Source organism: Strongylocentrotus purpuratus, unplaced genomic scaffold, assembly GCF_000002235.5.
Source record: "Strongylocentrotus purpuratus isolate Spur 01 unplaced genomic scaffold, Spur_5.0 spur5_scaffold_8, whole genome shotgun sequence".
NCBI lineage: Eukaryota > Metazoa > Echinodermata > Echinoidea > Camarodonta > Strongylocentrotidae > Strongylocentrotus > Strongylocentrotus purpuratus.
The window spans coordinates 19,994,025-20,021,977 of record NW_022145614.1 but is presented as its reverse complement, the minus strand read 5'-3'; the positions used below and the strand labels follow the sequence as shown (position 1 = coordinate 20,021,977).

General features: G+C 37.9%; 1 protein-coding gene across 1 annotated transcript; it reads left to right on the top strand.

Annotated features, from left to right (window-relative positions):
• Nucleotides 1-442: 442 nt before the first annotated feature.
• Nucleotides 443-21,653, top strand: LOC105442632 (probable G-protein coupled receptor 158). Its single transcript, XM_030976024.1, has 4 exons — nt 443-722; nt 3,167-3,272; nt 16,907-17,068; nt 20,472-21,653. Exons 3-4 carry the CDS (start codon nt 16,952-16,954, stop codon nt 20,712-20,714), a joined length of 360 nt encoding a protein of 119 aa, XP_030831884.1. The 5' UTR covers nt 443-722; nt 3,167-3,272; nt 16,907-16,951; the 3' UTR covers nt 20,715-21,653.
• Nucleotides 21,654-27,953: the final 6,300 nt, after the last annotated feature.

The window sequence follows — 27,953 nt, the reverse complement described above, 5'->3', positions numbered from 1 at the left end:
CATTATATAAACAACATACCATAAGAGAACTAAAACAACTTAAAAACTAGATCAAAGTGAACATAAGGCATGAAATATTAAACATTTAAGATATTAGTAGTAGTAGTAGTAGTAGTAGTAATAGTGGTAGTACTAGTAGTAGTAGTAGTAGTAGTAGTAGTAGTAGTAGTAGTAGTAGTAGTAGTAGTAGTAGTAGTAGTAGTAGTAATAGTAGTGGTAGAAGTTATCACTCATCAGTGGAAGTGTTATGGTATAATGGTCCCTTCATGAAGGATCTGAGCCCCTGCTTGGCACTAACGTCGTTTTACAATCGACATTAATCTACATTTGCCACTGTCCACCCAGGTGAAAATGAGTACCTGATATGTTTAAAATTAAGCACTACATCTGGGACGTAATCAGGATAATTGAAGGCTTTGAATTTAAGCAGTTGAAAAGGGGAAGATGCTACATTACATTTAATATTAGACTTTATTATCAGCAAGTGACGTAGTGCTAGAGATTCAATCACAATGATGATTTCATTGATGTTTCTATAATTCGTTTTTTTTTTCTTCTTTATCTTTTAATTTTATTTTCACAGCTGAGCTAGTTCTACTACTTTGGGGCATCAGGTTGTGTTATGTGGTGAGAAAAGCGCCCTCAGAGTTCAACGAGAGCAGATTTATTAGTTGGGCAATTTACAACGAAACACTACTGTCTCTCTTCCTGTGTGTCGCAACGTAAGTACCCAACGTTTGGTTAGCCATCTCTCTCTCTCTCTCTCTCTCTCTCTCTCTCTCTCTCTCTCTCTCTCTCTCTCTCAAATCTCTTTATTTCCGTTAGGAGGTCCAGATGAGAAATATCCGCACCATTTCTGAATCGAATTACATAAAGATTTCTTCTTCTTTTTTACAAGAGTCATTGTTTATGAATTTACTAGAAATGGCAGAAAACATTAATTTTCAGTCACCTTGGCTCTTTTAGAAATTAGAACAATAATTCAATTTGAAACATAATTATTGCATGCGTCTTCAAATTAAACTCTTACAAGTGCAAAAAGAAACAAAAAAACTGGAGAGTAGAGATGTTGTCACGTGTAAAGAAATGGCAGAAATCTTTTCACAGTGATAATGAAGCCCCTGTGATGGTTTTGGAACAGTGAAGAAGATATTATATTTCAGAACCGTATGCTTTAAAGACAGATGCTAGTCAAATAAAGCTTATCAGTCTGAAAGTAATATATACAGTAGTAATTGTATTGATTTCGAGAAACGTCAGTAATACACTCTCACCCATGTTACTATTCGCGATTGATAACTTACTGAATGCACATGCAGTAATACGATCTCATATCGTATTCGTTTTTGACGCTACAAAAGATGGGGGGTTTGAAATTGTGGCAGTGGAAACAGGATTATAAAAATGCATATTCAAGCAATGTTTCGGATATATCTCTAGTGACAAACGGGATAGCAACGGACCATAACGATTCCCATTTTACCGTATATACATGCACTCTCTGAGGACAAGCCAACTGTCGCTTGTTACTCGCCCAAGTACTATGAATGACAAGCGGCGAAACCGTTGTCATTTGTAATGTGCTTTAGATTCAAAATCCGTTCCACTTTCATCTCCAGTTGAACGATTTTGATTGGGCGGGGGGAAGAAAATTTTCACCCCTTTTTAGTAATTCTGACGTTACATTAGCGTCCCCATGATGTACTCGATAATGCCTTCGTCTTTAACCAAATTCGGGGTGAATGACTCGCTTTTTTTCTCTAAGGATATCCTCTTCCTCACCCCCCCCCCCCCCTCCCGATTTGATGTTTATCAAGAGATGTACGCAAAGTGAGAACAGGGAATAAAGAGACACGTCAATTAGTTGAAGAGTGTTGAACCGTCTCCAAATATTTTCACGAAAATACGAAGATGTTTGGAAAAGAAGCAGTTTGATGGGGCGCGTGTTTATCCCAACAGGAAAGCTTATTTGTCACATAAGTGGTTCTGGAAATGGTGTAGATTTGAAAGAGAATCTCTACGCCGGAAAAAAACGAAAAATGATAGAGCAGTAGTGTGACGGAAGAGCCTTCTTTTTCATTAGACTTTTGTGAATTTTTGTATCACATTTTGTCATAATTAAAGATGACATTTTTAATATTTTTGTCAAAATTGACAATGTAAATCCAAATGAACCTTGAAATATTTAACGGGAATAGACGTATGTGTAAGCAAAAAAGAACCTTGTTACCCTAGAAATTGTCACAAATCAATAAATGAATATTCATGACCGTAACATCCAACTTCAAACTCACAAGCTGTTAAAAATGACAGAGGATTTTCTCATAAACCTTGAGAATGAACGGGTCAAATGTGTAATAGAAAGCCCCTTTGCCTCAGAGGTTATAGTGAGTCTTTAATGTAATGATTATTCAAGACAAAAAAATATCAAATTCTAAACTCAAAACTTGTTAGTTGACAGGAAAACTCCAGATAATCCAGATAAAACACCATGAGGTAAATTGTATAAGAGCCACTTTGCCTCGGAGGTGTGTGACACAGCTATGTAATGATCATTAATGATGACAAACATATACTTACAAAGCCGGCTCTGACACTGATCACATCTGTCTTGCAGTCTAGTGTAAGGAATCATCAAATGAGGGATTAAGATACCGTCACCACACTTTTCCGTGGGTGTTTTTGTGAGTCGAATTCGAATTCTGATGTGAGGGAACTTCATCCGCATATCTGACTTCCAAATTTCATTCCCGTGTGATACAATTTCAGTAACGGGAAACTGAATGAAATGTGTGAAGAATTATCCAAGGAAATAGAGAGAGGGTACGAATCAAGACAAGGATAAGCATTTCAGGAATTTCTTCAAATTTTCTCCTTTTTTTTGGGGGGGGGGGTATTGCATAAAGTTCACTTTTGTACCGTTGAGTTAAAGTAGAAAGTGCACTTTATATATGATGTAACCATAAGACATAATTTACTTGATGTTAGTTTGAATATAGACTGATAGTGATTTCATTGTGTTTCATATCCAGTTGAAATCACATTTTGTTTAATTACTCATATTTATTATTAGAAATTCCTTTTAAAGTATTTTACTTCCTTTTTGATCCGTCAACAACAAATGGTTTGTTATACACCTCTTTCTTCGCTCTACTTTCTTTCATAGATTCTTCCTCCAAGATTTGGCCAACCCAGATGTCTTATATCTCATTTGGTTCTTCTATAGTCAGCTTACAACTACCGTAGTAGTACTTCTTCTCTTCGGTAGTAAGGTAAGTCAAGTAGCAAGTCGTCGCGGGTACATCTCGGAATTTTTAAATTGGAGTCATATAAGGTGTAACCCCTTGTTTTACACAGTCAACTAGCAACTATCGTAGTCATAGTTCTACTCTTTGGTATAACTATAAGGTAAGTCAACGCATATGTAGACAAAATATCTGAACCCCCCCCCCCCCCCGCATCCAAGAGAAAGAAATTGCTGGAAAATTATTGTAGGCCGTATCTGCCTGACGCGTGGAAAGTCTGCAGGCTCAGTATGTAATGCCCCCCCCCCCACCCCCCCCCCCCCCTGTTTTCATTTCAAAGATATACACATTTGTTGAAGTGCCCTGGAGTGTCTTTGGATGGCTTTCAAATTAGATTCCCGCACAGTCATCGTTGTCATTCTGTCAAATTCTTATGGTATCAAAGCTAATCCACCAAGTAACAAAACTCTAACGGTGACATGTTTAGCTCTAGGAGATTATAAAGGTTTGCCACAGTGATGGTCAATGTCATCAAGACCAGTACTGGCTTTCTTCTATTTGCCGTAAGGGTAAGAAGATCACCTCGAAGCATTATGAAAACCGCAGTGTCTGAGGAAAGTTTACCCACACTATTGTCCAAACATAGAGTTTGTGAACGAATGGTCTCATTAAAGGTATTACAAAGTTTTGGTATAGGGTCATGAATTTGGTTCAAATTAACATATTGGAAGCATATGCGTTCCTACAATATTAATTGATCGTTGTCGCGGTTGAAATCGAGTCTAAAGTTATGAAATTATGAATAATAAACTCTTTATGTTGTATAGCTCCCTCTCAAGGTCAAGATATTAATATAGCTATGAAACAATAATTGTTCTTGACTAAAATCGACCAATTAGCTATTCCCGTTTGGAAATTATATATCACAACTACATATTCTGAGATTTTCATGGTCGCAGCTACCATTGTACGGCCATAGGCGCTATTTGAAATTTATCAAAATTTACCGGGAGCACCGGTAAATTTTTATATTAGCTTTTTCTCGAAAACAGAAGTGTTTTAGGGGCTATTTTTTTAGTGCTTATAATACATCCACAGGGGCATCCAAATATATCAAAATTGTAAAGATTCACAATCCACCCAATTTTCAAAATTTACCAAAACTTTGTATTACCTTTAAGGTATATGGAGATAAAAAGTCAGAAATGGCATACGATGAGAAGACCACCCCGGTGCATAATCCAAACTGCAGTGTCTGAGGGAAATCTGCTGAAAGTATTGTCTAACGTAGATTTTGTGTCAGGATGTACTTATTGAGGTTCATCCGTTCGGTCTCAATTACCAACAACAATATAATTCAGTGCAATACGGAATAGCGTCTTCCAAGTTATAGTAGCCGTTAAAGCATTCAAAGTTGTATCTTAATGGTAATCTTAACATGGATGTTTTGACAGTATTGACATATCATCTGTCAAATCCATATGATTAACAACCACAAGGAACTTCGTTGAAGCCCTGACTATAGTCAACACATTGCCATAAAAAATCAAAGGTTATCGAGTACTGATCATAACACGTTTGTTTTGACCGCAGAGGATATATTTAGGTACGTCCGTATGGTATACGGTTACAACTGCCAGACCACAATGAAAATGACAACAACCTAGAAGAGTGTCTTACAGGAAAGAAGTTGCGGTGGTTAAAGCAATAACTACCCATAATGTTGATCCGCAATGGCGTTACGAGCAAACACTTTGGGGCAGAAAGAAAAAAATATATAATTTATTAAAAAGTGAGAAAAAACTCGGAAAATCATGTAATTTCAGCAAAATTTGTAAATAAACCACGTTTGAATATTCAAATCGTGCAAGGAAACCCGTTTACTTTATAGACTTCATTGTCAGACACTATTGAGTGACTTAATGGTAATTTATCTTTGGTAATAACATACATAAAATGAGCTGAAAATAGTACATGAGCGTTTGTCTACATCAATAACCCATTTCATGTAATGGCCAAAATTAAACTGATTGGATCTTTGCGCAGCACAAAACGTACGACAATTCGGTACAAGGGTCTGAAAATCAGTTTAATTAAACACTGCAATCCCTAAATTTGATTCGACAACTAACGGTAGACATTTTCAAGCACTTTTGTTTTGAGGGGACGTTCTAAATTAGTATAATTTTTCAAATGCCGTTGGAATTTAACCTTTCCATTTGTTTGGCCTGCCGCCTGCAAATGGGACACAGTTCCTCTAAGACGGCAAAAGTAACCAAAGACCCGCCTTGTCAAAAGTCGTCAACCGCAAATCTCCGGAATTGATGAATTTACACTGCAGATGACTTTTCACCTTTCGGCAAGGGATCATGTTAATAATTGATCCTCTAGATGAAGACCTGATATATCGCGACTTTTGTTGTAATGTTTTAAACAGAGCCTTAATTGCCGCAAGGAAAAGATACATATTCATAACCTGAGCTTAGTACGTAATAGCGGATCGCTGCGAATCTTATCTCGTGTGCTCTCGAGGGAAAATCCCCTCTTACCTCACGCATCATCATTCTATACTAGTTTGCTCTGTTCTGCTATCACGTCGGCTGACCCAGAAATTGACCGATTGTAAGATATATTTAATGTTTTTCTCTGATTTAATTGCCTGCCCGGAGAGAGCTGTGTCGTCTATGATACCTTTTCGAACACTGTCGGCTCTAACGAGTCACGACACTTTTATCAAACTGTTATCGCCCGAATAACAAGGTATCTGCACCATTGTCAGATATAGAAGTGATATACCGGAAACGGTCTCTCCTTTCGAAATATTCTGCTTCCGGTACTTTCGAGTCAGGCCTAGAAAAACATTTCTTAGAATTACTTACTGCGGTTCTTGAAAGTTGAGATTTCAGTTGAAGTATTTCCCATTGCTAGTCGACATGTATTATTATGCACACCTAAAGGGTTTGCTGAAGGAATCGGCTGTGAATAAGTTTTGAATTAGGTTTGAAGTTTCAACTTTGTTTCTAGTTTTGTATTATTTTGGTAACTGCTGTGTGAAATAAGGTTTTGTTTTGAAAGTTTCTCACCGATCATGTTTAATCATGTTTAATCCGGACGCTAGATCATGATGGGGAATTTCTCTATGTCGCCTGAATAAAAGACGTTTGAATGTTTTTGATAAAAAAAAAGGATTTCTCATATTCTTGTATCTACGGGGAGAAGGTGGGTAGTGCAATTTCACTTCATGAAAAATATCCTACAAATTATGATAGAAAACAAAGTCAGAGATAATTGATTGATGCTTAGGTTGTGATAGGGTTAAGCAAATGTTTAAGGGTAGGTATAAGACAAGGCTCACGTGTAGTGTTTGGTCTTGGGTTGAAGTTAAGACTTCGGTTCGTTTTAGAAGTTGACCGGGGCGCCTATATCACGGGTGCATGGTTCATTATGATCTGGATATAAGATCTAATGAAGATGGTAAGACATTGAAGAATACCACTTCTTGATTACGTTTGGAAGTTAACGTTTTATTGTTGGTAATTGCTTGTGACTGTCAGCATAACTCAGTCAATATCTTATTATTTTGATGATTCCTTAACCTCACTCTAACCTTTTCTAATGCTTCCAACGCTTCTAGACAGTCTCTTCCACAATGCAATCGCGTGATCAGAACTCTATTTTAGCTTCCAATGCATAGGGACTCTTGTTTGCCGCAAAGTATAATGTACCCTTTATCAGAGCCTCGTGTTTCTCATTAGAAACATTTCGAGAATATAAGTCGCTAAACATGAATTTCTTTGTTAAGTGGAAAATAATGGTTGTTCTGTTTAATGTGCCAATGAACTGACGGATCTATCCCCTCTGCATTCCCGACATGTTATGACTAAACCACACGAAGAAGAGGCAACCTGTTTTTAGCATCTCTAATGCTATTTGGAATGCCGTTGAACCGTTTTGCTTACTCTATGCCGCCAATCGCTTCGAAAACAAACGAGAATTCGACGGAAAGCTGAAGATGTAGGTGAATCTGTACTTGACGGTTTGTATTGGTGTCCGTCTCGTGTTGTTTTAAGACCGGGCATGTTTGGATAATGCAAATATGGGATTCTCGGCTGACTCTCAATCTATGTCGCCGTCACTTCTGTCTCTCTCCCGCTGTGGTTTGGGTCATCTTAAGCAGGAGGTCTTCCGTCGGCATCAGTCCGTACAACGTTGAGCAATTTCTGCTAATCCTGTTTGAATTGTGAGACGTTTGGACGGAAGCAACGTACCACAGAGTGCTTTCCGAGAAATGACGAAAACAAACCAAACACAAAATAGCTTTTAGGCACTCTAGAAGTCGTGAAACTTAATTTGGCTTATCCTTTCTCCGTTTATAAGTTTATGTCCATACTGTGTTTCGAATTCGGATGATTTGTAAGACGGAATATACAATTCTTGCTAGAGTGACAATGTGATATCTTGTTAATTCTAGAACCCTTGGTCGTCTAGAAGCGTACAAATCGCATACACAGCACTGTGTCATGTACCTGAAGCTCAAGTCATGGGGGAAATAAGTTTTCCTTCGAAACAAACATTAAATGTATCGTTCACATTCAGCCATCGAGTATTAAAGTACAGGAGTGGGGCGGAAGATGGCATTAAAGTTCTCTGACGTAAATCATTAAACACTTTCTAGTTACTTTCTTTTCCCGAGTTCTGAGAGAGTTTCGACACAGAGAATCTCACAGCCATGTGAAGCTCCCCTGATATTTCAATCCCCTCCTCACACAGAAGTAGTAATCAATCGCCGCAGGGGTGGAGTTGTTGGTGGTGGAGAAGGAGGGCAGTGTTTAATGCATCTCGAATTGCTCTTGGGGTTTTTGACCTGAATTAATTACCTCTGGAAGCTTAGTCCCACTTTCCTTCCCGCCACTGCAGGATCGTAAGTCGATTTCCAAACGTCTGTCAGTATTAGACTCATCGTCGCGAACCCCCCTCCTCCCCGAAGGAGATGAGGGGAACACAAAATGAGGTCGAGGAGGAGGAGGAGGAGGGGGAGAAGGTGAGAGTGGAAGGGCATACTGTATTAGATGGATTAGGAAATTGAGATAAATGAAAGATGGAAGAACATACGTGCTAGAGATCGAGTGGAACCTTTTAAGAAGAGAATATAGTAGAAGGAGAGGTAATTCCGAGTTCATTGAGGATAATGTAGAAGAACCGACTAACTAAACAGACCGCAATCAACAATGCTTAAGGAAATTGTGCGTCGAATGTGCTATAGAATTAATCACTAGCGAAAGAAGAACACGAAAGTTACTGTAAAAGAAATCGATGAAGAGAATAAAGTGAATGAACGGATGAAAAGCTCAGAAGTATATGAAAAGTGCATTCTGTTTCATCATGACTTGTGAGCAGTATAATATCATCGCTACTCATGATCATGAAATGGGAGGTTAAGAATATACAGAGGAAAAATTTGCCAACATGCCAATTTAAATTTAAATTTTATCCGAGGAAAGCGCTTTAAAAGATGATCTCATTATAATCTAAAACTGTACGCTCAGAAGAATATGAAAAGTGTATTCTGCTTCATCTTGTGAGCAGTGATATCACCGTTAATCTGTTGCATCTACTTTTCGAAGATGCAGTTTCTCTCTAAGTATTCTCTACAAATTATAGCTTAACTATTTTGGTGTACACATCGGCTACTACAGTTACTGTCCATCAGATTACCAAATTGACCAAATTTTCCCCTGCACAAGTAACTCAGTAGCAATGCTCGGGTCAAGACTCGGGTCAAGACTTAATTCCCCGATGATCGCAACTCAGTCAGGTAAGATGGATCACCGCGGCTTATACACCATTATGATATTAAAAACTATGACTGTAGACTGAACTGCCCGAGTGACGTGTACTTTTGTAATGGGTAACGACTTGCATTAAATGATTACGCGCCATTATCGAGTCTTTAGAGGATTGAAACCTAATTCCGTAACGATGTCAAATTGATAGTGACAACAATGTTATCCTCTGCGATAACTTCCTTTAAGGCAAATCAACATTCTAAATGGGGTTCGCGGTGCGAGGAGCGCTGAGTGGGTTTGACAGGCCTGTGGGCTCGGGGAGGCGCATTCGAGGGAATCGGTGGAGCTCGGCGGCGCACTGGGAACTCGTTCAAACGTCCTTCGAGCAATGAACGGCACGTCCTAAGCTGACACATTCACAGTTTGGCGTCGCCACTTTAAGTTGTAAGAGAGAGGGAGAGAATACGGGAAGATCAAATTAAAGAAGGAGAACGGATTAAGAAAGAGAAAGAGGTGACATGGGAAACATGACGGCAAAGACTTTCCAAAGATCAGCCAAAGCCACTTTCTGGCTTGTCCATAACTTTCAAAGGTAATACAAAGTTTTGGTATGGGGTCATGAATTTGGTTCAAATGAACATATTGTTAGCATATGCGATCCTACAAGATTCATTGATCGTTGTCGCGGTTGAAATCGAGTCTGAAGTTATGAAATTGTAAATAATAAAGTCTTTATGTTGTATAGCTCCCTCTCAAGGTCAAGATATTAATTAAGCTATAAAACAATGTTTCTTGACTAAAATCGACCGACTAGCTATTCCCGTTTGGAAATTATATATAACAACTACATATTCTGAGAATTTCATGGTCGCAGCTACCCTTCTACGGTCGTACGCGCTTTTTGAAATATATCAAAATTTACCGGGAGCACCGGTAAATGTTTATATTAAATTTTTCTCGAAAACAGAAGTGTTTTAGGGGCTAAATTTTCTAGTGCTTATAATACATCTACAGGGGCATCCAAATATATCAAAATTGTAAAGAATCACTATCCACCCCATTTTCAAAATTTCCCAAAACTTTGTATTACCTTTAAAATGTGCGAACATCACACTGACGCAGTACGTAAGCCGAACATGTTTTCTCCGGGATGAAAAAAGAATGTACTAGAATTGCCTTGAGTTGACCTTTATAGTGTATTTTCGATCGTGTTGGTAAATCATACTCTTTATTTCCCATGTTTCCTGATTTTGAGTGATGGATTCTCAAGTATTACAGACGCATATTGACAAGACACATCATTAACGATATTGTATTATTTCATTCGCAAGTGTCAGCGATCGAGTACTTAATTGCAAATATGAAGCATGGAAACTTTGTTTAGATTTTTACGCCTTTCAATGCTACTATATCAAGAGATGCGAAATCTTATACCTTTACATTGTGATTCGGGAGAGGGCGCTGTCAATTATATGACGCTTGAGTCCCTCTTCTGAACAAGGCTTTGGATAGCTGAGCCACCAGGATACTCCAGTTGATATTGGATAACCGCAGTTTTCACCACACAAAAAGTAATACATCATTATTTGACATTTCAAAATTAAGCGTCATGTACTTTATTTCATTATACATCGTGTCCGCCGTTATTCCGAATGATGTATCAAAACGCAAACGTCTTCTTTGAAATCTCCTGTCATGTATTGACGATGAATTCTGCACAACCCACACCCTTATTTAAAGTCGATTAAAAAGAAATGACGGATTAGAATATTAGAACGTGCTTCATAATATCAAGCTTTTCCGGAAAATGATGGGGCATTTCTATAAACAAATTTAGGATCCAGATGAAACGAATTGCTGTTGATGTACCGTATTAATTTATCATCGAACTCCGATTGATATCCTATCAGACATAAATTCTATGTCCGATGTGGCCTGACTTCAGACTTTATGGCCCGAATTCACAAAGCAAGGTTTGAGCTCAGACCAAGGTTTGAGCTCAAACCTCCTTTTGTTTCGCCAAACCTCCTTTTGTTCTTTACAAACCAGGTTTGTAAAAAACGCGTAAAACGCGTCATAATGACGTACGAAAACCAAGGTTTGTCGACAAACCTCCTTTGTGAATTCGGGCCAATGTATTTCTTCAAACATTGTTACATGTATCTTTCCGCTTGGTTTGGTGGTAGAGGATTTGAGTGGCCTGGGGTTTTCTGAACTGCGTGTCAAATGTCATATCCCCTATGGTATCGCGAAAGGAATAACAACATCGAATGGAGATTAGAAGTTTCAAAGTTCGATGTCCTTATTCTGTGAACTCATCCCCCCCTATGGTGGCTCGTCAATCTTCCCTACGATCTCACTTATGGACACGGTATCGATGGTCATCATTGATCAGGGAATAACGACCAATTTTCCTTCGACACTTTCGAAGCGATCGCTAAAGACACTGCATTTATACATGGAATCGATTTCCTTTGCTTTCGTCCCGTAAACAACAAGCCAAGTGGGACGTAATTTGAAACATCTCTCTCATCACGTAGATTAGCTAATGGCGGGGTTTACGATGATCAGATATCTCTTTCCCTCTCTCTCAAAAAAAAAAGAAGAAGAAGAAAAGTGGCTCGTTAATTCGGATGCTCCGTCACTGTTTACGTTTATGATTATCCCCCATGACCACGATGTCGACAAGGAGGATGATATCAGGGGATACAAAGACGACCTCGTTGACTAATCATAACACATGAAAACGTTGAATAAACACCCATGGCGCCCTCAATGGTTGGCCTTTATGTATTTTTCATGACACAGTGGCTCCGGCTCCGTTTACTAATTTGACGATGTAGCGATGCCGCTTCTATTTCCTTTGGCAAATAAACAAACGGCGACAATATCTGGTGTATGTTATGAAGAATTAGATGAAAATCCTTCCAGTAACGAAGAAAAGACACGAGATCATGCTTTTGTGAGTCAAGCTTTCTCTGACCTTATCAGCAACATGGACACTTTTATATTTAAGAGTACCGTTTGTATATAGTAACCTTCTGTACGCAAGCCAGTAGGTGAAGGCGAAATATGAAATGATGAAGAAAAAAGAAGATTATCGTATTGAATTTGCCCTTATACACTTTAAATCTTTAATGTTTCACGTCACTGTGACACACCGTGTAACAGCAATGGCGTGTCTAATGAAAAACCACTGCAGTGAATACGTACGTACCACAGTAAGGTGACAAAGTGGATTGGAAATCACTTGATGTGAGGTTACCCTATATAGCGTGTTCACACATTTCAGAATTCGAATGACTCTATATTTTCTTTTCTGTACGGAAACTTTTTGTTTTAGTTATTTTAGTTATTTAAACGCGGAGACACTTGCTTCAGCCAGTTGCTAATCTTCTGCTCTTGGAAATCTGGCAAAAGGTAATACACTCTTAAAAATACGTGGTCAGAAAATGACCACGTCGTGGTCGTTTTTAAAGGTACATGGTTGACTACCAAAACGTGGTCAAAAACGACCACGACGTGGTCATTTTTTTACCACATTTTGGTAGTCAAGCATGCACCTTTAACACGTATTTTTAAGAGTGTAGGAAGAAAGGTTTAAAAAGGTGTGAAATGGTGTTTAATAAGAGAAAGATAACATTTATCAGCTCTATTACTCGTATAGTTCAGACAACACCTCTAACCTTTGTTTTTTCCTAAAATGAGTCCATTCATATTTTACATTTCGATGTGATCTGAATGATTCTAAACTTTCTGAAACTGTTTTTGCGTGTACGTGTGTTTGAAGATTATTTAACGATTATTTTGTTTCTTTACCTCCATTTTGGCGTATATCCTTCACGCGGCTATTAGACCACAGGGTGTTTACTATCTTGTCTAAAGTCAAACAATCGTTGTACTTTTTCTAGGATCCTTCTTCAGTATCCATTAACCTTTTCATCAATGCATTTAAACAATCCCGTAATTCCCAAGGCTCGGTCTAGCAAACTGATTAACACCCCCTGTCTGTAAAGTCCATGGAAACAATTGAATTAAAGGTGGATCGTAAGGGGACAAGTGGACAACTCACAGACTAGACCCCCACCTCCCCCCCCCCCCCCCCCAATTTGTTCTTCAGTATCAATTGCGATTTCTCAACAGTGCATTCAAACGATCCTGTAATTCCCAAGGCTCAGTCTAGCAATCTGATAACTCACCCTGTTTGTAAAGTCCATGGAAACAATTAAATTCAATATAGGGCTTTGGTGGACAGCATACTCACAAACTTGACGTCCCCTTGCCCCCCCCCCCCCTCCCTCCGCCTCGCGAACGAAGAGCAGAATGTAATTTTCTTTGCACACATGCCTTGTATTAATTTCTGCAAATCCCTTCATAAAAAATGGAGGAGACGCAAGCAATAAATTTATTCACCACCCCCCCCCCCCTCCATTTCCATAAAGGAGAGGGGCTACGCCAGTGCCATCCATTGCTGGATACGTGCCGAAGGGGAAGGATTGTACCACACCCTAGTTGTACTCAAAATTCGTATGACATGTACCGTCCCATCCCAAGGTAGTCTATGTAAATTGTTGTAAGGATGTCATGTGATGATGTTTGGCCTGAAGGAAGGAGATGACACTGCAGCTCTCATGAGAATTGATCAGGGATTTGATGTGTAATAAACAGAAAAGTAAATACAGATGCCCCGGAGGTAGTTTTGGTCTTTCTTCGCCTTTGGATTACACACGGGTTCGTGATTTATTCTATTTAGGGGTTCTCCGTAGATGTAGAAACAGGACCAATGAAGACACCACTCATGAATTTATTACTCCGCGGTACTGACAAAAAATAGTTTATAAGCTTGTTTACATTGATCGGGGATTGGACAAACATTGCGAAACAATGTGGAGTGGCGTTGAGGGAATCATCTGTCACCGCATTCGATTGTTTGAGAAGAGTCTCAGGAGAAATAATTATGTTTCCAATTCACTCTCTTAAGATATGGCTTGAGGCGGGATATGTAATTCAAGCATAAATGCCGATCCCATGTGCCAATCATCATAATCATTGAATCAAATTGTTGATTGGAATCTCAATCGTATTTTAGGTTAGAGGCGTATGGAGAACCGATGTGTGTCGGTGCGCTGGGATCATTGGTAAACCAATGAATCGTTTAAGAATAAACTCAAAAGACGTGTGGCATCTGATTGATTATCTTCTAAATTTGTATAGTGGTGGGATATTTACCTCAAAAATATTGTCGTACCCTTGTGTCAAACATCATGTCTCTGAATCAATAAATTAATCGTATTTTGACGCAAATCTTTCCGAAAACATACAAGTTCCTTAGTTGTATCATGACTATAAACAAACCAAATCCAATATATTAATCGTATTTTGGCGCAAATCTTTCCGAAAACACAAAAGTCCCTTAGTTGTTTCATGACTCCAAACTCAGATTCGAAAAAACAATATTGAAAGAAACATTGTACATTGCATAATACTAAGTTCATATCTTACGTAGATTAAAGTTTTAACCCCTTTTCTCTCGTTGTAAATTGTCACTGTGATTTGGTCGAATAAGGCAATCCAATGGATTCCGACTGGACCAATATTATGCATAACCAGAAGTGTATTGCACTTCTGTGAGTGGACGCTATAATACTCCGATCTTGTAAATGGAGGACATACTCATCCATACTTCGTCACATAATGCATCTGCGTTTCGTCTGAAGTATGTTTATAAAAAGAATTTGACACCGTCCAATGAAGTTAAAACGCAATCCCCTTCGGCAGATGATGACAATACTTGACGCGAAACAAAACGGAACCGCGACATAATGGCGGGAAAATTGACACCCTCTTAAGTGGTCAGACCAGATATTCACAATTGTCAGGTGATTGTCATGTGAGCGCAGCCCCTCCGGACTGGTTGCTTGAAATATTACCCGGTGTCGGGTGTCCAAATGGGTCAATCCCATCGCGTTCTTCCTTCTTGACCCTCTTCATAACAGCACTCATCACCATCCATCTCCCCAATCATCATCTTTGTCATCGTTTGGAAGTTCAGTATCCCCAGCGGAGGCACTCTAGAGGTAAATACCCGTATTCGGACCGTACCCCCGCCCGAAAGATAAAGCCATCAGGATACGAATATCGGTCTGTTCGTGAAGGATGATGGGTTCCTTCGAGATGCCATAGTGCCCTAGAGGAGAATTTAATCGCGTTGATGATAGCTTGTGGATATTCTTCGATCCTGGAATGTGATGGATGCTTTTGAGATAAACAGGTTAAGCATAGCACCCTTGAACCCACCTGGTTATCGGTCAAAACACGGTCATCGTCTGTGGGCTGTTGGATGGTGGGATTCAGATTCAACTGTGTGTTTCTTCGTCGTGGAGATACGACCAGGGAAACTCTCCGGAAGTGTAAAACGTGTAAAATTTATACATGGGTTTCTCGATTAGTAATTTATTAACAAATATCCCAAATCATCCAAAGTATAGTTACCGGACCTCCATATGGGAAAATATGGCCGGTGTGTGAAGTTCACAATTTGTTCATCGTAATGATCATGCTAGGATAGCTCCCTCCACGACTATATCCCAAGACAGCTATCCCTATGGAACACCTGCCCATAGATTACAAACGCAGACACAGTTACCCTTCCACAATTCCCCCGGACAACTAGAACAATAACCTCTTAGGTAGTTGTCTGAGTGGTTATTGGGTTACATTTCCATGAGGTGGTCGCCCTCTTTAAAGAGTTAGTTATCCAAATGGGTATAGTTTTCATAGGATGTTTGTTGTCCATCGCAACTAGTGTCCGGGGTAGTTTCCTCTGGAGAATAGTTGTCCTGGATGATCGACAGTCAAGGGATGAGTCAGTCGTCTGGATATACAGATCCATATCGCCCCCCCCCCTAATTTCCCATTAACTTATACCAAGCGATTTGTGCCTACAATATATTAATTTGGGCACTTTTCTAGTCGTCAAGAACCGTTTACTATGTTAAGAAACCAATCTTACCATTTTACAAATTAGTATCTGATTTGTAAAATACCGTTGGTTCGTCACTAAACTTGCCTTCTCCTCTTAATGTAGTGGAACATGAGTGGCTATCAATGAATCCGTTCTTTGAAAATGAAATATTGTAAATGATGTATATTCAATTTCTGGAACTATAAGCCATCACAGAGGGAGACATTGTAAGCTTTAATCATTTCTAGAAAGTAGACTCGGGAGTATGATTAAAAGATATTCCAAAAGGAAGCAAATAAATATGAAGCCTTCTCGTGAATTTTGGCGTCAAAATAACATCTCAAATACGAGCTCACTCTTTTACTAAGAGAACCTCTAGAAGTCTAGAACGAATGACGCATGTGTAGTAGGTCTCATAGGAGCTGTTCCGGTTATGAACTTAATATAATAGAAACCTCTCGGGTTATTTCGTTTAAAGAGACAGCTGAGTTCTAGTAAAAGTGAGAATAATTTGTAGGCTAACTCATTCATTTTGCAACAGTTTGAGATAATGTCTTGGAAGATTTATCCGTATAAGGGTTGGTTTCAAATGACGTCACGTTTGAAAATATGACGAGATGTAGCTGAAAGGTTTGGAACCAAAGATCGGCGCCACATGTTTGTGTGTAGTCCCATATACCTATTTCTGTGGTGCAGTGTATGTGGTTTCTTTACATTATGATCATAATAAAACTATACGGTCTCTGTACAATGCGATCAACCTTTCCCCATTGCTTTCAGTTTCTTCCACAGCCCATCGCATGACCAGTACTCTACGTTTTCGTTGAAACGAAATAGTATGTGTTGATTATGTGATCCTCTTTGTTGAGTCACGTCTGTATTGACCCGGCCTATATATCTCTTTTGTCCAGGTCTACCTTGTATTACACGGTAAAGGGGACAAGACGGATGCTCGTATGAAGACTGGCACCACTGGTCTGAGACAGAGGACGTGGGATGCAACCAATTCACTCTCGTCACAAGGCCTCATGGTGAAACATGAAGAAAAACCGCTCAACCAAGTAGATATTCAAGTGAGTGTCATTAACGCCATTCTGGCTACTAACAGACATACTGTAAATTCTTAAAGTGAACCAGTAACATGACGGTTGATGAAAAAACTGCGTATTTTTGTATGAAATGCTACTTATTCGAGTCCCGCCGCCGCACTAATGTCCTTTGGCAAGACATTGATCTACATTTGCCACACTCCACCCAGGTGAAGTAAATGGGTACCTGGTAGGAATTCATTCCTTGAAATGCTAGAGCGCCGTATGGCAGCCGTGCTAAAGCCAAGGTAATAATCGGGAGCGCCAGGAGGGTCAAATCTGACTGACATGAGCGCTATACAAGAACCCACTATTATTATTATTATTATTATTAAATTCCTTCTACTGTACTAACCTCCTAACATGCAAACAAATTCTCAAACCACAAAGAAATTTATGGTTTTCTTTGAAGTCGTCACTGTGCGACACACTCATTCTCCCAACGAATTTTTGAATTTTCCCAACCGTTTGTTTATGAAAATGAGATATAAAACAGGCTTTTAAAAATCTGTAGACATTTAAATGTTTGGAATTGTATATAAAGCCAATTCATTGCTCTGTGACGTTTAACATTCACCTAAAATTAAAAAAATCATAATGATATATACGGGATTGTTCAGGAATCAATCAGATCAGTTTTTTCAATTTTTATCAATATTAATGGTCTGTTTTCACTCAAACTTTCAGATTATCTTTAAAAGTACGGGCATTGGAGTCACTATCTTAGCACCATTTTTTCTCATCTGAAAAATGTTAACAAGTCCTTTAATAATCATTTTCTAAATAACTGAATTTGGACATGTAGAATCATAAAGTCTCCGTTTTGATAACATGTCAGTCTAAACATATTGCAAGGCAAGGAATTCACACTGCCTATAATCATATTTATGTCGAAAGATAATTTATAATAATAATAACATCTCGAATAGAGGATGACGAATGAATCTTGCCACAAAAAGCTCCAGACTCTTTAGAATCACCCTCATAGTTCTTGATCCACATGATGATTGAGATCGAATGACAATGTAGCCATAACCAAGTTGGCATGCACGTCGCAGCCATTTCCTGTCTCGATCGTCAATTTACTCTTTAATGGGCTTCTGAGAAGGGTTTTGACATAGAATGGGGAAAAGAAAACCTTTGTACTTTACACTGACTCACTGGGGACGTATGGCCCACATCCCACCGACTAGAGCAAACAGGAGTAATTCTATCAGTCGGGCATTCGATACGTGAAAACTGGAGCAGTCATCTCAAAAGATAACAAGTCATTCGCCATCGGGATTTACCTTATTCTAATCTTGTGCTCTTGGGTACATTTTAAACCCTTTTTTTCCTCTGGTATCCATTTATAAACGAGTTTCTCTCTTTTCTGTCTTCGAGAAAACCCATTCGGGGGAAAGAGAGAATAAACAGTTATTCGAGAAAAAAACCTTTCTAATGCAATCGAATCACCGGTTCACTTAGTTTTCTCTTAATCAAGTTTCATCGGTATTTTTAGAGAATCCTGAAATGTGTTTCGAATACGTCACCCCTTCAAATGTTTGCATCGTCTAAATGCGATTATAAAGGGCCATTTTCTTTTTATTAACTTGATATAGTTGAAACGGTAAAGGATTTCAAGCTGAACATAGTTTAAAGGGACTTGGTAACATGGTTTAGATGAGAGAAAATGGTGCTAAGGTAGTGAATTCAATGCTAGATGTACATTTAAAGATAATCTGAAAGTTTGAGTGAAAACAAACCTTTATTAATGTTAAAAATTGGGGGAAACTAATCTGATCGATTTCTTAGTCTCCAAAGTATATTATTACAAATTGATTACAATTTAGGTGAATATAAATCTTCAAAAAGCAATGAATTGGCTCTATAGACCATTCCAGAAATTCAAGTGTTGACAGATTTTTAAAAGCCTGTCTTAAGTCTTATTTTCGTTGAAAAAACGGGTGGGGAAAATTCAAAAATGGTTGGTAGAATCTACTGTTAGATGGTGTTGCACAGTGGCGCCTTCAAAGAAAACCATAAATATTTTGTGGTTTGAAAATGTTGTCAAGATGTTTTGCATGTTAGGGGATTAGTTCAGTAAAAGGAATATAATAAGAAACATTTCATACAAAAATTACGCAGTATTTTCATTAACCTTCAACAATGTTACCGAGTCAATTTAAGATACGTACTCCTATTCCGAGGCTGGTTTCACTTGCCCAGTACACTGGAATGATCAGGTCATCAAATTGCTTGAGATTTTTACGATTTCCAGAGATGGTGATAAGGCTCAAATAAGCCAGCCAAAAGAAATATATTTCTTGACAGAAGGCTCTCGAATACATCTAATTCCATTTATACAGATAGTTTATCATTTTATTCCTTTAATCAACTCCTGAAACATGTGAAATGCCACCATGATGATGAGTTGATGACGTAGGTAGTAATATCAAATCTCTATAAATAAACGCAGATTTTAAAAAATAGCGATATTTCAGGCTGCAAACTCACTATCAAATTGGAAAAATTAAGCGTGAAAGATGCAGGAATACAAACAGAAGCAGATGTAACGAGCTAAAAACAAATATTAAATCAAATGTATATTAGTGTACTTTACCTCTTCGAGTAAAGGTGTTCTTTCTCTGAAATGACATTAACCATTTTTCCATTCTGAGCGCCGACCTAGAATATAGAGATTTCCAGATACGTCTGCATATCGGATTGCATGCTCATCAGTTATCTGTGTGTAATCTCATCTCACATATAAAGTTAACGCACACCTGGCAGGCTTTCTGTTCTTTTAAGGATGACAGCATTTGAATGCATCCCGTCATTTTATTTCGACAGCTAAGACGTTGGTGATTGTCATACAGTATTCCTGTATATGAATAACAAGCTACAACTTTAATATATGTTAAAAGTAAGGCATATTAAATTTTGTTAATGTAGGAATAGGATCTTTCATTAAAATATTACCCTTTCCAGTGAGTATATTTTCTGAACTCTTTAGATGAGGATAATACAGCATGGTATTAATGATATTCTCTGTTTTGTTTTGTTTTTCTTCTTTGTCCACATCCCCTTTTTAACTATTTCTCTCTATCCATTTTCTGTACTCTATCGACTAATTTTCCTGTTCTGTCTATCCCCCTCCCCCCCCCCCGACTCTCTGTCTCTTTCTTCTCTCTTTCTATACCTCCTTTCTTCTTCTGTCTGTCTATCTTTCTCTCTCTCTCTCTCTCTCTCTCTCTCTCTCTCTCTTTCTTTCTTTTTTCCTGTTTTCCTCTCTTCCTCTCTCTCTCTCTCTCTGCCTCTGTCTCTCTATCTCATTCTCCTTCCTTTTCCCATTGTCTTGCTCTCCCTTCCTCTCTCTTCCTCTTCTATCACCCTGTATCTCCTATAGGATGAACTCAAGAGACTCTACACGCAGCTGGAGCTCCTGAAAACCAGGAACATGGTGGTGGGCAACCCTCACCTGACCCGGAAGCTCACCGCCATGGCAGAAGCGGCCCGAGCCACGGAACAAATGTTGATAGATTCCAACGAGCAAGAGCTCAGTTGCGCTTCCAACGGAGTTGCCGAGGTGACCTATACGGTCAACAACGGCAGGACTAGTAGTGCTTCGACCAAGGGGGATTGGATTTGAAGACCATTGCGACGTTGAAAGAAAAATGACTTTACCCGCTCTTTTTTGAGAAGTAAGACTCTTTATCCCGTGTGTATACAAATAAGACTGAGGTTATGAAAGTTTCTACTATAGAATCATAAAAAGGGTAACTCGACATGAGATGAGTCGTAAATGATCAACAAGTTTCTTCGGGTCTGAAAAACAGTAGGCCGACCGACCCGAGTGATAGGCCGAAGTAACACCACAGGGTAAAGCTAACGGCAGGACAACTGGAAGACCAGTTGAGCCACTGGAGCTACGTTTTGTTCTTTATTTCGTCACTCTCTGCAGGTGCGATATTCCACATATCCTTCAAGGAGGCTTTACCTGAAGAGCAACGCATGGAACACAGGACATTAGCGGAACCGGTTCATCACGATTTAACCTAATATGGGTTCTGCATGCTGTTGGAGGAAGGTGGCAAGAGATTGCGGAACAGATTGTCGGTATGGCGAATCTACATGCAGCCTACACGATGCATAGGCGTTCGGCCCCAATTGGATGAGAGGGGCTTATTGTTACGTGCCCCATTCATCTGCGAGAAAAGAGACAATTCATGGCACTAACAAATTAATGTTATCATCAAATGATAACAAATACGAATAAATTATACTATAGATGGTTTACCTCGTTACCGATTAATCGTCAGCAGCTGTTAAAATGGCGGTAGTTTAAATAGTATCTGCAATTTTAAAATTATCGAGGGGGACTGCAGCCCTTCAGCTACCTACCCCTTTTCCCCCACAACCTCGCATGCCTATGCCTACACGGAGCAAACGCATTCTATGATGAAGTTTCACGTCAAATACTCCGCTACAGATTTCTAATAATCATTGAAGCCATAATCGTCCTCTCAGAATATTAAGCTTGAATGTAATCATGGTTATGTTTCTAAATGATATGCAGCTATTGTACAGGTAAAAAGTGTATTGTTTTGTCAGTAAGTCCCGTCCAGCCTAACCCAAAATCATTGAATGAATTGTTGGTCTCTCCCTTTTAGTTATGTTGTAATAGGGCGAACCTTAAATGGAGGACTGTTCCCATGAACATTGCATGGTTTGGATAGGAACGGGTGTTTTGAAGATGGAGGGGCAGGGGAAATGGCAGTGTGAACCAGAGAGGGAGAGAAACAATGTGTATTTGGAGAGGAAACTGCATGAGAGGTGGAGAGAGAAAGAGAGAAAGAGAGAGAGATAGTGGGAGAGAGAGAGAGAGAGCGGGAGAAAGTAGGGGAGAGTGAAAATAAGAGAGAAAGAAAGATCAAGATAGGAGAACGAGGAAGACGAAAGGTAATGGAAAACGTGAAAGAGAAAGGCATTGAAAAAGGAATAATGAAGAGATGGGACAGGATTTAGTCAATGCCGTATTGTCAAGTTAACACAGAGGTATGTTCCTTTGTTGTGATAAAGAGGATGGGGGAAGAGTGAGGAGGGCGTGGCTAGAGAGGGTATGATGGCAAGGGTGCACCACCACCCCCCTTCTAACTTTCTATGGTCCTTTTTTTCTTTCCCTTGTTGGATACGTGTAGGCAAATTTGATCAGATGCCACATTCACCATAGTCGAGCGATGCCATGACATAGAGAGAGAGAGCGAGAGAAGGGGGCGAGGGGAGAGAGAGAGAGAGAGAAAAGGAGATAAAATAGAAATGAAGAGAGGCTAATAGACATCCCATCACCCAAATACTTATTGATAAAAGTTATGTGTTATTTTTCTGCTTTTATACGAATCAACGTGAGGGTTGGATTGCCCTTTAAAGCTCTGTAAGCACCTCAATATTGTATAGATGAGAAAAGAAAATCGCTAATTTGCAAAATGAATCAGAGAAATTGTATGGTAAACAATTCGCGGTGGCTGTTACTGGAATCAAACATTTCAAAAGCTTTGTTTGTAAATGTTATGTTAACTATACTGGTGAACCTGGGCCCTGTTTCATACAACTTGTTATCAATAACGAGTTACAATAACTTCTACTGAAGTCGAGGCATTTGATTGGCTGAGAGTAAATTTGTCATAGAAATTTAGCATTTGTAATTTATGGTAAGTTTAATGAATCGGGGCCCTGTTGGAGGCAAAAAGAAAAGCAGCTTTCTACTCGCTCTTTCTTCAGATGTATTTACCCGTTTAAAGTTTCCTCATAACTTCATGGATTTGAAATCGCAGTCGTCATATTCCACAGGACTTATATTGCAATCGTGAAGGCCAGTTTTAGTACTTTGAAGTTATTCCACAAAAAACAGTTTTGATGATATTGTTTACTTTTTCAATGTCAATGCGTGAATTCAGGAAAATGGTATTCACATTTGCCTGATACTTCCCCAGGGAATTTAGATTCTGGATATGTAGAAGTTGTGTTCATGAATAGAACACAGGCTCACAAAAAGAGTTTTAAAAACTTGATGATCTTGATCGCTTTTCGCAGGCGTTTACGATTTTACTCCGTTTCTTTACTAACAGCAAATCGTATTCCCCAAAAACATACGCTTTTTATACAATGCAACCTTATCCAATAGTTTGTATAGATATGGCAATAATGAATATAATTATGTAAGATTAGATTGTAGGTAATCGTGTACGTGTTGTTGTGAAATTAGCGCGAGATATGCGAACAAAAAATTGACAGAGTTATTATTTTTCAAATAAATAATGTGATGTTATTGAAGTCAATCCAGTAGAAAGTATACGCTGCTTTTTGTTGGGGGATACATACAGTACGTGTGGTTTTCTCCGACAGATCTGCTTCTGCTTGTTATGTTATTATGCAATGGGTATTGTTTTAGCTTTATTAGTTAAAATTACTTCATCTTTTGTTCATACTTTCTTTCTTTCAACTTTCAATGAAAATCAAGTATCAAACTGTGCCTGAATAAGCACAGATTATAGTATCGAATATTTCGCTACGTGCAGAGAAAAAAAATCAAATGTTTGGTTCATAATTATCATTTAGTTTGTAAAAAAATATTTATATTTGTTATGATTGTGTTTGATCAGGAGTGCAGACTTCAAATGCTACGTAGATTTCTCCGCCACGATGCGTGTCTTTGATGCGAGATGATTTTATATTTATCATTTATTGTTGTTGGCTTTAAACCGTATGTTTATTTTTTTATAGAAAGCAATTTTAAAGGAATGTATAGTATAGTGCAATTAATGGATGACAGTTTATCAATTTCAAATACGATCGCAAGCACTTTCGAAATATCATCTCAAGGGTAAGTTTAATACCCTATAGTATTGATAGAAATCATGGTCGGATAACATAATTATGTCATTGTGATATTTGCACATTTAAGAAAAAGGGTTATTGAAAATGCTTTTGATTTTTGGAAAGTCTCTGCGATCGTGGTACGAAAGAATCTAAAGAATGTTATGTAAGAATGTTGGAGGATTCAACAAACTGTTGCAAAAATAGAGAAATAATCATAATTAATATCGTTTTCAAAATTATATTATCATTTAAGTGCATTTCCTATTGAAATGTGGGAACATTCCTATAGCTTATTATTTAATTCTATCATAGTTTAGCCAATGTAATTATCAGAACAGTTGATTTTGGAGGGTTTTTTATATTGCTTCTTGCTAGTTTTCTGAACCTCTAACTACAATTCAGAAATCTGAAGACCCTTTATTATACATGTCAGCAAATTTTTATCTCAGGATGCTAAAACAGTTTTTAATGGGACGTCAGAAAATTCGGTAAGCAGCCCCATCCACCATTCTAACTCAAATTCATCTTAAGGACGGCTCTTTGTGTAAGAGACGATTTGGGGTTAAAGCTTTGTGAGCGTAACGCATATAATTTGTAGTATCTGCTGCTGTGTGAGGAATTTTCTAACGATTTAAAGGTAATCTAAGACGTGTAAAGGAGTGAAGTTTTCGTGTCACTCAAAAGAATGTATTAACTTGTCGACCGGTTCATCCGTTTCCTTTTTAACGTATATGAAAACCCGACTATTTCATTTAGACTCTCCTTAATCGCTAAAGCGTCTATGGCTCTACATGAATATAAAAATGAAACAACAAGTTAAATAAGGGCTCGAAATTCGCTTAAAAACATAATCTAAGCGCCAAAAAAAAGTGTATATGCCCCCTATACATAATACTCCATTTGTCTATGCCCCCCCCCCCCACACACACACACACACAAATCAAGTAAATGGAGACTTCACGCTCAAAAGGAAGTAAGCTCCATGCGCTGTGATTGCGCAATGGCAATAAAGATCTAGTTTAATTTTTTTTGTGGTTTGTTGTATGAAGATAAATCTAAGCTTGCTGCAAAAATAGACATAAGATGGTATTTTATTTAGAAAAACCGAAGAACACAATATAGAAAAAACCTCTATCGCTCTCCCCAATGTAACCATCTGCATCCAATATTCTCCTTGTCATGTTTTCACATTATAGTGTTCCCCTCTTTTTGTGAACTGCTTAAATTAACTTTCTAAAAAAAAATCTGAAATAATGAATTAATTTGAATTGTTGATTTTTATGTATCGAGTTTATGCAGTATAAACGTGTAATTGTGCAAACATACAAATTGATATGTTTCTGTAAAAAGAAAACATAAAATGCAACGTAAAGAGTCAATCGAGGATCGATTATATTGTACTTTCGAAAACTTTGATAATACTTTAGATTAGTATTTTACCTAAAGTGAACAAGTCTAGTTTCTTTCATTTTTAAGAGGCTCTTGTATATACCTGTTTTGTTACAAAGATATAATTAAAGAAAAAATTCTGTACTTCCGAAACTAGTATCTACCAGTAGAGAGAAATGTTTGATTGTCAAACCTTGTAACATATTGTACAAAAATGTGAATAATGTTATCATTCGTAATAAATCCATGAAATAATAAGCATTTGGTCTGACGTCATTTGTTAGTTTGTTTTATTGTTTTCTTTGCTTGTGTGTCCGTTTAGTCTATACATGGAAAGTTAATTTTTTAATCGTTATCGTTAAATGAATTATAATTGGAATTGGAATTACTTACATTCTTTGATATGTTCTATGGCTATAATTGGGAAATCTATTTTCATTCTCAGCATAAAGAGGTATTCGATTTAATAAAGATAGACCTTGTTTTTAGTTAATTACCTCTATTCATCAAACATTTACGAAACTTCCATGAAGTTTTAATGAATTTATTGAGCAAAAATTAAAAAAACATACGCCCTGACCCAATCAAATAAAGAAAAAAATTGGAAAAGGGGAAAGGAAAAGTGAAAATAACACCCACCCCTAATCAATAGTCTTGTAGTCTTGTCCATTCGCATTCCATCCACCTAGTAAGTTCCCCCCCCCCCCCCCCTCCCCCCCCCCCCCATTTGTATAAAGTCCCCTCATTATCTGGACTGATAGTGCGCGACCGGTGATATATACCAAAAGTTCGTGCAAGAATGAAAATCATCTTTTAATTAGCAATGTTTAGATCAGACTAATGATTTGTACTCATTTTCAGTTCAATATGATCCGAAACTAGTGCAAGGATTCGACAAAGCAATGAATAAATATATAAATGTTTATAAAAATATGGATGTTTCTTCCAAGAAAAAATAGTAGTTAGCAGTTATAGATTTTGGCATATATACGATTCGGTTTCGATTATTGATTTTATTACGTGTGGGTACAGATCTACTAATGTACTGTTTCTTTCTTATTACCATTATTATGGTAGTTGTTTTATTTTCTATATTCGTCGAGGAATTCGCAGATTCTGTTTCAACTAATGTCCTTCAAAGCTCCTTTAAAGTTATTCAATTCATTTGTTATAATTATGTATGATAGCTTTCGTTGGGGTTGAATCTACCTTGCAAAAATCATCTCTTGCTATTTCGGGCAAGCCTCTGGGCCCGTATTTAATTCGATACTTAAGTACAAAACTTAAGTATTTTACTTAGATTTTGGCTAACGTAAGTAAAAGTCTTAAAAGCGATTTGAATACGATATAAATAAATTACTTAGCTTAGCCATTTACTTAGTAAATTTCTTACTTAAGCTAAGTATTGAATTGAATACCGACCCAGGTGCGTGAAAAGTGTTTGGGTCGTGAAAAGGAGACTTTATTTTAAAAAGTGTGCATTATTACATTCGTTAACTGGTCTATTTAAACAGTTGATTTTTTTAAAGGTTTATAAATAAGCACCATTGTTAATCCGTAAGACATGATTAGGTGCTGTAGAGGTGTTACGTCAAATAAAGCTCATGGAGGGATCATGTGGAGCCCGTTAAACAGTGTTTACCAGACCCGTCTTTTATCTCCTTTTCTAGTCCCTACACTGTTAGAAAAAATTAAACAAGTTGTTTAAAATTTTAAACAACCCCGAGTTAACCGGTGAATCGCTCAACGTTGTTTAAAAATTAAACAAATTAAGGTTGTTTACATTTTGAACACTTAGTTGTTTAAAAATTAGGAAACCTTTTAAACAACAGTTATTTAGTAATTAAATTGCACAACTCGGTTGTTTAAAGCAAGTTGTTTAAATTTTAAACAATAATGTTTAAATTACTAAGCAACTGTTGTTTATTCAGTATTACTGCACAACTGGGTTGTTTAAAAGGAGTTGCTTAAATTTTAAACAGAACTGTTTAATGGTTATTATCTGGTTGTTTGAATTTGTGAAATGACCTACTGGAACCACTCCTGCAATAATCACAACGATTTATACACTGCAACATGCAGAGCTTGTTGCCAATTTACGTCAACATTTGTTCATCATATTCATGGCAGTGACAGACAACATTATTATTTGTCTCTATAACTTCACCTAAAACCCATCGGCGAAGCCGAGAAGAACCAAGTCGTCGCCTTGCCCTTGTTCCGCCATTTTCGTCTGCACTGCACTGCACTAGCACTTGCACTGCACACACTAGCACTGCATGCTTGCATGCATGTATTATGTACGTACTTTGTGCATATCGCATGTGTGTGCGCAAATAGCAATCGCGTATCGAAAAAATATCAACGACGCCCCCGGGACTTTTTAAACAACTCTGTTTAATTAAATATTTTTGTCTTTTAATACATAGTTGTTTAAGTCAATCGAGCACTGATTTTTCGATTTTGAACAACGTTGTTTACTTTTTTAAACAACATTCTTTTAAACAGTGATAGTTTAAACACCGTTCTAACAGTGTATAGTAACCGAAAAGTCCACTCTCAAACGATAAACTTGAGTTCTGGTTTTAAAAAATAATTCATTCTCACAGAATCAAACGAAACT